Source organism: Xiphophorus maculatus, chromosome 18 (assembly GCF_002775205.1).
Source record: "Xiphophorus maculatus strain JP 163 A chromosome 18, X_maculatus-5.0-male, whole genome shotgun sequence".
NCBI lineage: Eukaryota > Metazoa > Chordata > Actinopteri > Cyprinodontiformes > Poeciliidae > Xiphophorus > Xiphophorus maculatus.
In genome coordinates this window covers 14517894-14530312 of record NC_036460.1, presented here as the reverse complement: position 1 = coordinate 14530312, position 12419 = coordinate 14517894, and the positions used below count along the sequence as shown (strand labels likewise).

Sequence of the window (12419 nt, the reverse complement as noted above, 5' to 3'; positions counted from 1 at the left end):
CAGAAAGTTGGGAAGAAGAGATGGAATTCAATTATTCAGAAGGCTAAAAAGAATGGAGGCTTTGAATGTCAAATGACAATTCAAGCGCAGAGGTTGGAGATACACAAAAAAGGCAATGAATAAAGAGCATTAAGAAATAAAAAAGACTGCAGGGCATTCCAAATTCACTTGAAGGATATCTACAGAGACCAAGTAAACATGTCATCTCAGCTTTGCCGCAGGTTTCCCAGAGTGCCCGGAGTTGTGTTGTAATCTTTATTAAAACAGTCCATCATCTTTCTTTCATGGCATCATTTTGAAAAACAACACAATCTCCATTAGTTGAGAAGAAAAAAAAAGGTGCAATCAAAATAACAGCGAGTACAGTGGATGAAACATATTCAGTGTAAATAATAAAGCTGCAAAGAGAATGGTACACTAGGTTGCTATCACAGGAATGGGAGACAATAGAAGTAGATGTGAATTTTCCTCTTTTGCAAGGGTTTAGACTTAATTCCTTTCCCAGAACAAGGGTGCTCCTTGCAGTTCATAGAAAGTCTTGGTTCTGATCCCTTGCTTGAGGGAATGCTGGTATCTCGTTCCCTCTGATATGCAAAACCAGTGTCTGGGTTTGTGAAAAGCGAAACCTTTAAACAGCATGTTTGCCACTTGAAATATCTTCATCCCCAAATCAGCATGAGAGTTGCTTACAGGCAAAGCATTTTGTTAGCTTTCGAAGTGTGAAACGATCCAGTGCAAGTGTTAACAATATCCTTCTTTTTAGGTCTTGTTTCTGTCCAGGTTTCTCGCAGATGGACACAGGGGGATATAAAAAACATGTAAATCCCACAACTCAGACCCTCTGCCATGCTGAAGCATGCTCCATGAATATCAAGCACTGATAATGAAGTCATTTGTTTGAGAGTTGCCAGGTCTCCCACCAAGGCTGGTATTCATTAGTTAGTCAGTGCCTCAGAAAAAGGCAGACTCCCTGTGACTCATGCTGAATCTAATTAGCATTTAAGCACATTTCACCTGTTTATGAAATGTAAGACCATGTCCTGAAAAGGCTAGTTTGTGTTTATTTTATTTTATTTTTTTTATTATAGAAAGGCTTCACAGTAGTGAGACCTAATGAAAGAACTGTGTATTGTGCATCAAATTAGTTTTGTTAGAAAGCTTAATCTGCATGAGCATGTTTTTGTACCGTTTTTTTGTGCTACATCTATTGGCGGGCATTATAATTCAAGGCCTCTGCTGGAAATTAAAAAACGTTTTCAAGAAAATGATATATCAAATGACAGACTGCTGAAGAAAAACAGAATGTTATGTTAGAAGTTTCTCAGTGAAAGACGTCTGTGAACTACAAAGGAAACGGAATGCTGACTACAGTGACAAATTGCTTTCTTGTTGTTGCTGTTGACCTCGGACCTCCAGATTCACACTATTGTCTACGTTTTACGGATGACAGCTACTTGGTGGCCATCATGACCAGTTTGTGTGGGGGACACAACAGTGACACAACTCACCATTTACGGTAAGAGAGACTTCCTTCTCCCCGGCTCCGACACGTGGGACGACAGCACGACAGACATACTTCCCTGCGTCCTCTTGCCTCACGTTTTTCAGAGTTAGTAGGTTCTCATTGCTAAGAACCTGTAGGCAAGAAAAATTCGTAGGTCATCAGCTGCAATGAGCACAAAAGAACCTTCGCATTTCTGATAGCAGTCAGGCAGGACTAAGGAGAAAAAAGTACCAAGGCAGCACACGGACCACTTAATACCTTAAAGGGCAGCTCTTCTTAATTATTAAAATCCAATTTAGGGTCTGAGCTCAGTGGAGGAAAGGCTATGGCCTTTCATATTGACAAAAGGAAAGGTGGAATGAGTCTGATTTTCTGGATCAAAGCAAAGGCTCTCACGAGGGAGCAGGTCACAAAGATGGGGCAAAAAAAAAAGTTTTAATAGACATTCAAAACAATGTAGTTAATTCTTGAAAACCATTTCCTATAGAGTACTCCATTTAGACCAATGGTTTCCAACTCCGGTTCTCAAAGGTTAACCTCCTAGATGTCTAGGAAGTTTTCTTGGTCTATCACAAAATATCGTAAAGGTGAAATTACATATTGAACCAGACATACATCAAGTTCTGAAGAGGCTTTTGTTTTGATTTAAACTTAATAATAATGGCTCACAGCTCATATATAAATATGAATTGAACTATTGAAAAAGAATGGTTAATTTAGAAATATTCCATAATGCAGAAGCCTGTAGAGTTGACACCTGTTCAACAGAACATTACTGAGAGTCTCATAGGTCATCACTATAAAAATTGTGTCTGAGCACATTATTTGGAAAGTTGAGTGATAAAAAAGGGAGGCAAAAAATGTGAACACGCCACAGGATAACCTCAGCTGTAAAGTAATTCAGAGGAAAAATGCATTCAAAATGTTAGGAGAGATCCACAACACCTGGGCTGCAGCTTGGAGTCGCTGCTTTAATAGCTACACAGATATTTCGGGACATGAGCTACAACTGTGGCAACCTGTGCTTTGTTAACCCCTCAGAGTTTTGGACTGATTGCCTCCATGCTATAATGTATTTGCACAGTAGTTCATAATTAACACACCCAGGTCCGGTGTTGAACTATATATTGTGTAGTACAGATTCCATATATTTTTTCTAATATTTTAATTTTCCAAGAAAAAAAAAACTGTATTAACTGTAAACAACAATCCTCAAAAAAAAAAAAGGAAAACTTCAGATGTATCATTCTTACTTCTTGTGAGATCTATCAAATATATTATTTTCACTTTTTTTAATTGAATTGTAATGTATTCACTTTTGGATCATTTATGAAGATGTGCCTGTATTTGGATATTTACATTTCAGAGAGATAAATTCTGTGAAAAAGGACACATACCACTCCAGAGCCTCTTTTCATCCACACTATAGTCAGAGAAGGGTTTCCTGTCCAGGCACAGTTGAAAATGGCCTCAGATCCAAGGTCAACTTGCAAGGACTGAGGTTCGGCAGCCATACGAGGTCCAACTGTTGGAATAAAAAACCCACAATAAATGATATCACATATCTAATATCATGTACTAATATCTAAGAATGACGTGCTTCAATCTCTGGAGCTCAGCAAAAAAGAAAAAGAAAAGAAAAAGACAGCAAACATGTAGGACGTTGCATTATTGTAAAGTTGTTTATTTACACAGGCACGCTAGAGAATTTTGTCACTCACAGTAGACATCGACATTCCGACTGACGTTGGTGCTGCCAAGCGAGTTAGTAACGTCACAAGAAACAGGCTCTGTGAAGAATGAGTGGTCCACGATAACCTCATAGGTGTCCCCAGAGACCTCCTTAAGCATGTTCCCACCTTTGGCCCACCTGAGATGAAGAGCAGATGGTGGAAAAGAAGGAAAGATTGGTGAAGAACAAACATATGGGTTAATGATAAAGACAGCTTTCTCCCACCAATATAGTTCTTATGGGTGAATAAATCACAGTTCTGGGGCAGGTTTTCTATGCTGGCTTCAGCACATTTTTGTGGCAGCTCTCCATGCAATGACAAGCTTTCTGGCAACTCAGAGCAGACAGCACGTTCCTCATTACACCAGACAGGGAGCAGCGCAGAGCGCCAACCAAGACAAACAAATCACAGAATGACAAATAGGTAGCTCTCCCACCTTTGAAGACTTTGCTAGAGACATACTGCATTAAACACAACAGCTGACATTAATGAATTGACTTGGGATCACTTGGAAAACAAACAAAAGAAAAAACATCTTCTTGTGTTTTTGAATGATATATTTCGTGACATGCCACATGTGTTAAGGTAAGACTTTGATGATGCCACGGGCAGCTGTGCCCCACTCTGCATGCATTGTTTTGGCTTTCAGCTGCTTCAAAAGACAAGGCCCATTTATAAAAATGAAGCAAAGGTGTCTTCAGATGTATTGGGTCCCTTTAGAAAATTTAGATGGCGCTGTGGGACATCCAATGTATGATGCACGATGAAAACATCCATAGAAGACAAGTGTCTGCATGCTGATACGGCAAATGAGTACGCAACCGGCGCCTGTCTCAATTTTCTCTCTCTGCCAGTCCTGAAGAGAGTTTCCATGGGATGGGGAGCTAATTTGTTTTCCATGAGTAAGCTACCCTCATGCTTGACTAAAATGCTATCATTTAAATGAGAACAGATTACCTCATTCAATCAGTAGCTCAAGTGAAGCAGAATTCTAATTGGGCTTTGCATTTTTTTAGGTTCATTTATGTTTTACAGTAGAACTGTTCATAACTTGCTTTTTGTCTGATGCACCGCTGTGCATAGACTAACTGTTGGGATCTGAGAATGTTTGATGTTCATTTCATTCTAGTTTGATCATTCTGTATTCTTTAGTTTATTTTTTATTACATCAGTCTTGTTTCCGTTTGGCTTCAATTCAGTCCATCCTTAGCCATTCTAGTTTATGTTTATTTTTCGTGTCTAGTTATTTTTTATTAGTCTAGTTAAATTGTTTCTTCGGTCTAGTTTTTCTTTTAGTGTTAGATTTATTTCCTAGTTCGTGTACTCTTCCTTGCCCTCTCTGCCACTTTCGTTCTCTCTCCTCAATTTGCCTTGTACTTGCTCCTCTCACACCTGCAGCCCATTTCTAATCAACCACCTGTTTCTTGTTTAGTAAACAACCTCCCCCCAAGTTACTCATTCTCAGTTTCTCCTTGCTGGTTCCTCCCATCACATCCCATTACTAACCCAGTCTGCTCTGCGTTCTCCTCGTGTCTCCTTGCTGGGTTTTATTCTCCTTGGTTTATTTGTTTTGCTCTGGCTCCCTGTGTTCCCTGTGATTTCTGTAAGCTTTTTGTTCATCAATTTTATTAAACATCCTTCATCTACAAGCTGCCTCTTCTGTTCTGCATTTGTTTCCACAATCAGCCTACAACACATCATGACACTAACATAAAACATATAGCCAAACTATGAAGAGCATGAACCTGACACCACCATGCTTCATGGACAGGACAGTTTGTTCAAGGTCATGAAGACAAAAAATAAAATTTATGTCTTATCTGATCAAATCACTTTCTTTCACTTCTTCAAATCTGAATTATGCTGACAGTAAATTAATCTCTTTCTTTCCAGCTCACTATTATTTACTACTTTTTATTGATCTGTCTCATACGTTAAAGTAAAATACATTGTAGTACAGGGTTGTAACATGACAATATGCGAGAAGATCACATTGGATTTACATAATTTTTGCAAGGCATTCTATCTAAGTTTATAACTACAAGTTAAATTGTTTCATTTGAGCTACATATTTAGGGCTACATTACTCTGTAATCAGTACTGTTGTTTCACAGGCTGTTGGCTCTTGGCTATGTGGAGTTGGCATGTCCAGTGCATTACTGTGCCTTTTACCCCTTGACACCTTGGATGCACTCCAGCACCTGCTTTGAAATTGATGCTGCATAGTCAAAATAAATTGACTGTACTTCATCCCTGAACATTAACTACTTAGTTTCAGTTTGCAGGGTGAAGTTGATCAAGATGGACTTGCAGAATAAGGTATTAATCACACTGACATTGCTGTAATCAAAATGAGGGCACTGACAATGATAAATGGTAAGGTAAAAATGAAAGTGACAAAGTTGACAAGAAATAAAATAATAATAGGTAAATGCTATTTTTTTATCTCTATCCCTGCTTCCTGGACTGGTACCAGTTCTTAGAAAACCACCAAAGTTCTTAATATTCCCCCTTAAAAATGTGCGAAATAACTGTAAAGACACATGGGGCAATAAAATTAGGAAACAATGAAACTGTTTGTGTTGCCACTTTATAAGCCAAAACTGCAGGACTCATAATGGGCTAAGCACAGATGTTTGGGCAGCCGGCTGCTCCCGAGATGAGGTTGCAGCTGCCAGGTTAGGGAGCCTCTGACAGTGTTAGGAGGAACTGAGACAGAATACCGTCGTCCTCGGGGAGCAAGAGAGCTCTGTTGGTGTGCTGGGCCATGTCCAAAACTCATGTCTAAACATAGCTAGCCTTGGGTAACACAAACACCTGCATTCCCTTTGGGAGGGTTAAAGGGCCAATACAAGGCTTCCTCAATAGCTGACTCAGTCTCAGGGATTTCATTCAGACAAAAGCTGTGAATTCTCTCTGCCTGGGTGTGTCCACAGCAGCATGGATCAGTGTGTGCATTACAGCTGTTTATGTTTGGTGAAAGGTGTTTAAATTAACACTGTTCCAGACATAAAAAGGTCTGCTGCTAATGGAAGCTGAAGATGAACGTGAAACACAGAAGAGATTTTGCATTTGCCGAACGTTATTAGGGCAATAAAAGACTAGCAATTAAATTAGGTGGATATCTGTGCCATCAGCTTCAAGGTGCACAGTAAATCAGGATTCATAGCTATTATCAACATGGTTAAGCACAGCACAGTGCCGTTCTAGTTCACCTTCCATGCATTTTAAAACAGAAGATTTCTGTCAGTGTGATATTGAAAATATGCAAGCTCAGTAATAGCATCCGGCCATTTTCAAATAGCCATAAAAAGATAGCATCTTTTATGATCTCGCAAGAAATTAAATCAAGGTCCCTACTTGTAGTCCAGTACTTCAAAAGGGTACAAAAGAAAACAAAGTAGAGAAACTTGAATGTCGACAGGTATGAATGATATTAAAATAATCAGGAATATCATCTCTCTACTGAAAGTTGTTCGTTTTTCTTGTGTATTGAATTCTGTTTGCATTTTCCAAATATCTTTCATCATGGTTTCATGGAGCATTGGCAACACTAAAAGTGTTTTCCTTATTTGTATATTTACAAAAACAAAGCATGCAATTTTTCTTCTATTTTTATAATTTGTTTTCTATCAAGTACCTAAAGTGCTGACGTGCAAAGAATTTATAAACAGTGGAGGGTTTATCAATGCTTTGCATCATTAAGTAATACAACAACGACATTTTAAAAACTACTTTTTGACTTAAAATAAGTCTGATGTACCGTCTCAACTATAAATGAAATAGGATGTCAAGGTTGTAGAACTCTGTGAAGCCTTTCCAAATTGCTGACTTTGTTCACCAAACAAATTGTCCCACCAATTTAGCCCTTTGTGAGACAGTCATAAGCTTAATGAGACATATCCTGGTGTTTTAATACCACAAGACCTCAAGTTTCCAGGCACTACACCGAGAATCTCAAGCAATTACTTGACTTTTTGGTAAAAAACAAGATGTAAAACACTCTCTGTTGCTGTGTGTTGCTTGTACAAGATGTCAGACTTGCAAAAAAGAGGTATTACAGAACAGTGAGTGTACAGCAAGGTAGAGTTTTTAAATTAAAACATCCAAAAACTAGCATTGAAAACAAAAATGATATGTTGTATTACACATGCAGGTGCATTTTTAATTTCTATTTCCAAGTGAATAAGCTCCTACAATGTACATGGATGTGGTTAACTCTACATTTATAACGACTTTAGGATCAACCTTTGTATTGGAGCATTTTTATCAGAATAGACATCTTAGAGCCATATAGGTTCTAAGATGTCTGAGACATCACTTTTTTCTTTTCAAACAGTGTATTTACCCAGCACTTTTCAAGTCTTCCTGATCACTTAAAACCCTTTTTCACTACAGGTTACAATCAGCAGTTCACACACAGAGCAGCAGATTGGAGGTAAGCAAATGACTGCCTATACTCCTGTTCTACTCGTTAAATAACCACACCTGGATTTGTTTTCTCATTCTTTTTTTTCTGGGGAAAAGTTCTGTGGAAAGATCTCAATTTTTTTCTCCTGCCTTAACACAGTTTTATTACAATGCTGTTGCAGTCACAAGGGGTCACAGGCAGCTGGAGGCACTATGCTTTTGACTATTGCCCCGCACTATCTTGGGTGTGTGTCTCAAGTGTCTATTGGAAGATGTTACGATGGTGCAGTGCATATAGGGAATGGATGACTCTCTGGGGAACGGAAAAGAGGCCATCCGTCTAAAAACTACTCTGTCTTTGGGCTCTATCTGATCTGTGGAAGACAGTGTATTAGCACTGAATAATGGTCCCACACTCCTTGACCAGCTTTCTGCACTCCATGATGATCTTGCTCTCAGAGGGAGACTGCGTGCGGGCCTTTACATAGATGAGGTCCCCCAGGCAAGTATTATGGACGCTTAAAATTTCTTGTATACTATGTTGTAAGAGGAAAGGCATTAGAGCATTGTTAAGTCTAAACAGGTGACCATGAAAACCTGGTGAAGGGTAAAACCTAGTAAAAAGGTTACTAGATTTACTTTAAAAATGTATTCATGGTAAATTGCTATTGTAACAGGTAGAGGAATACATTTTAAAGTATAAAAAAGAATGTTTTCATTCCATTTTGGTTTTACCCTTCAACCAATTCTTGTATTCTATATATTGTTAAACTGGAGGAATATGTCAGCTCCCATAGAGTCAAATCTCTTTATACCCTGTGGAGAGGTCTGATTCTAGCATTGATCCGGCCTTGTAGCCTCTGCAGGTGAAAAAGATGATCTGTCTGTGCTGTTCACAGACAAAGTCTAACACACACACACACACACACACACACACACACACACACACACACACACACACACACACACACACACACACACACACACACACACACACACACACACACACACACACACACACACACACACACACACCTTGTTTTTCACAATATCACTGCCCTTTCTCCCGCATTCTTTTTTTCCCAAAGTGCATGATCTATACAACAAAAGCAACATCTCTGTTTTGCCACCAGTGACTGTGTTGTACATCCATTTCATTTCCCAGTACCATTACAAGATTCAGAGCCTAGCCAATTGCTTTTGCTATTGATTTGACTCCATTTATTTTTCTGCTCAGATTTAAAAACCTCCCACACAGAGAACCATCTCTTGACAAATCACTTTAGTACTCCTCATGTGGAGGGCCATACAGGATTTGTAAGAACAATAGAGGCGCATTTTCTTGCTTCATCAGAGTTGAAGATGTTAGAAAGAAGTGGATAGATTTTAACAAGTATATATTGTGATTTTCAAATTTTTAATGTTTTTACTTCTCATTATGTAGTTCACTTTGTATCCATATATTTATCCAGTGTCTGATTTTATTTATTCTGGTTGCTAAGTATTAAGTACAAAAAGTAAATAAGAAGAAATAATCATAAAGGTGCTTAAATCTAAAAAATAATGTGTGCTGGGTCATGGAATTACTGTTTAATATGAAAGATTATGACTACAATGAACCTCCTACATTATTTGTTATAGCCACATGTGGTGAAGGCTGAAGGTTTGAAGGTTTTTAAAGAGACAGAAGCCAATTTCTATGCTATGATGCAAAGTCAAATTTATTTGAAATAGCTTTTGGTATAAACAGCATTTTCATAACATAGATACTTGATTGTGACATAAAATGTGCCTGTATTATACATAACATCCCCATTTGAGACATGATTCCTACGCAAAACTCTACACTTCTCTACACTAGATTTTGCAGAGTACTTACTCTGCAAAGACACACACCATTAAGAAGAAGATGACTGGATGGATAGATGGAATGTGGATCAATGTTTTTATGCACTGAATTAAAAACACAACAAAATATCATAACGCTTTGCCTTTAGACCTCAACATTATTCATGTTTTTGACAGGGACACAAATGAACTGAAAAACAGTTTTTATCAAAGTTCAGAAACAAAAATGTTGTTCTTCAAACTCTTATCAAGTCTGAAAATAAGAATATATGGCCAACTTATCTGCTCAAGAGCAAACTTGAATGTATTCACATGACTGAATGTATCCAATCATTCATGATATGCATTCAATCATATACATTCAAATGATTTAATGTCCTTCTTTTGTCTTTTGTGGACAAAAGAAGAACATTCTTCTGCATTATGGTTCTGATGCCTTTTTTAATGTCACCTCTTAGTACAGTTGATATTCAGAAAAGGGAAATCAGCACATGATGACAGACTGAATTTTGATTAATGGTTTGCTCTTTTCCTTCTGCCTCTCCTGTTGTTTCTCATTTGATAATTGCATATTTTAACTTGCTTCCAAACGAAATTTGCTTTCTCATTTTAGCAATATTAACATTTCTTGTGTGGGTGAAGACACATTATTTCCTTACGATGGGCAAAGTCAACTATTTCAAATTGCCATTTGTGAAACAAGAAATAAAAGCCTAGAATCACCCATTACCATTGCACAAAGCTGGCAGATCCCTGGGGCAGGTGCTGTCTTAACACATAATTTCATGGGGAAAAAAGCAGCAATTTTGACATCTTCCTCAGATGTCACGCAAATTAGATTTTCAGCTTTCCCCCGACACACTCATGGACATTTAAAGTTCAAGGGAGATGATGTGACCATAAAGCAAATAGTTGTGGAACAAAGCTCTGTATTACTTTACTGCAGCCCAGTGAAACATGACATGCTTTCCCAAATGGTTTTTCTGTAATATGCTTCCATTATATTTTTCAGCAGTGTTTCATTGTTTTGTGTCCTCTCATAACAAGTATGAGGTGAAGTAATGGTGCAATGGTATTATATGGTGTCTGACAAAGATTAATACCATCAATACTGTGTTAAATTTTGTGCCATGTGAAAATTATTTTTCGGCTTCTACATCGATCAGAAAATATCTCATTAAGTGCGTTTCTCCTCATCCTTCAATATTTTATAGGATCTTTAAAGCTTTGTGGATGACTTATGTGTGGGCACTGGAGTCACGGCTTGCTATTGACTCACCTGTAGAGCGAAACGGGAGGGTTGGCCTTTGCAGAGCAGTGGAATTTCACAAGATTGCCCTCCAAAATGGGCTGAGGCTCCACTGAGAGATTGACAAGAGGGAGATCTATAAAAACAAGGATGCACAAAGACAAGCAATTACTCAACTGGCATCCTCAATCAAGGTGCAGTGAATTGTAAGCTTTAAAAACATATTTCGTTGCTGATGTTGTTGATGACTAAATGTCAGAAAAAAAACTGTAGAAAAAGAGGAATCCTTTCAGTTTAACTGTGGTATCCTGTGTTGATAACATATTGGACGGAGATTCTTATCCCATAACTTTTAAATGATCTGCATTTGACTACCTGATCTCACTCATCTCCACATCTGTTGATGACATGCTGTATAATTTTTGTTAACTGTGTCCCCAGCGAGCTGCACGGCTGAAATTTGCTCAGCCAGTTGAAAAGGTAATGACCACATCACATTATGTGTCCATGGCTTTCAAAAATGTATTCAAACTATCACTTGTTGACCAACTACTTGCATGTTTTGGCTTTTACTTTTGCCAATTCTTCTTTTGTAGCTAGCTCTTTGTCTTTTAAGGTTTTGAGGTTTTCGGTCATAATCCTAATTATTAGATCTCACCACATATTCTCTTTGGGATTCCAGTTGAAACTCTGGCAAGGCCACTTCAAAGCTGAAACATTATCTCCAGCTAGAAAAACATATTGATCAGGTCAAAATATCACTTAAACCTAAATCTGTCAGCCATATAAATAATTTTGGGCATAGTTTTGATTATCCTGATATATATTAACAGCCTATAAACCCAAATGTGTCTAGTTTTAAACGAGTCACATCTGTATCATTGACAAAAGAATCCAGATCAGGATGTTCCCAGGTGTGAAATGTCAACCTTGTAGTGTCTGCACCACACATCTGAGAAGGATATAATAGTCATAGCATTAATACTATTATTCTTATAATCTTTCAGTAAATAATGTCACATTGTGGTACTGTTTAGAGCAAGTTTAAAGCAAGTTTGACAACTTATCTCAGTCTGTGAGAGAATTATCCCGGAATAACTATGTCTCAGTTTTAATACCCCTGCAGCCCACGTTTCTTAAAGCTCATCTTGCTAAAAAAACACTAAGGTTGTTTCTTACAAGTTGGATGTTTATCTCTATGTTTCTGCTCTCACATATCCCTACTTTTCATATGTGAAGCAAGAAAAATGAAACCCTGAACTGATAATGGATTTCACTCAGCAAGAATTTTCAAACAGGAAATAGTCCACGGCAAAATCCACAGCATTTAAAACAACAAGGAACCTCAGTGGTGAGGTGCAAATTATAATAGTTCTGAACATCGCAAACATTCAGATTATGCAAATTCAATAAACAACTTAATTTATCCTAATTGACAAAGGTAGGATTCTTTTTGAAGATAGAGCTTCATTTCCATATAAACATGTCCCACGTGAAGCAAACAAAGCTATTTACCTCACAAATTTGGAGGATGAATTTAATTATTTATTTATAAGTAAAGCTATTTGTCAGGCTTTTTAAATGCAATGTAGGTGTATTTTGTTCATAGCTGCAAATGCAGCAAGGTAGATCATAATTACAAGTTGGTCTAGCAGTTAGTGATGTAAGTGCTTTA

The 12419-nt window shown here is 37.8% G+C and overlaps 1 protein-coding gene across 7 annotated transcripts in view; it reads right to left on the bottom strand.

The window, feature by feature from the left end:
• kirrel3 (kirre like nephrin family adhesion molecule 3) overlaps positions 1–12419 on the bottom strand; it is a 191941-nt gene that overhangs the window by 25906 nt on the left and 153616 nt on the right. For all 7 annotated transcript variants that reach the window (XM_023351558.1, XM_023351559.1, XM_023351563.1 and 4 more), the window contains exons 7-10: positions 10775–10880; positions 3226–3374; positions 2902–3029; positions 1509–1635 (exon numbers count right to left, since the gene is read on the bottom strand). In XM_023351558.1, coding sequence (XP_023207326.1) covers positions 1509–1635; positions 2902–3029; positions 3226–3374; positions 10775–10880 — 510 coding nt within the window. The remainder of the gene's footprint in view (positions 1–1508; positions 1636–2901; positions 3030–3225; positions 3375–10774; positions 10881–12419) is intronic.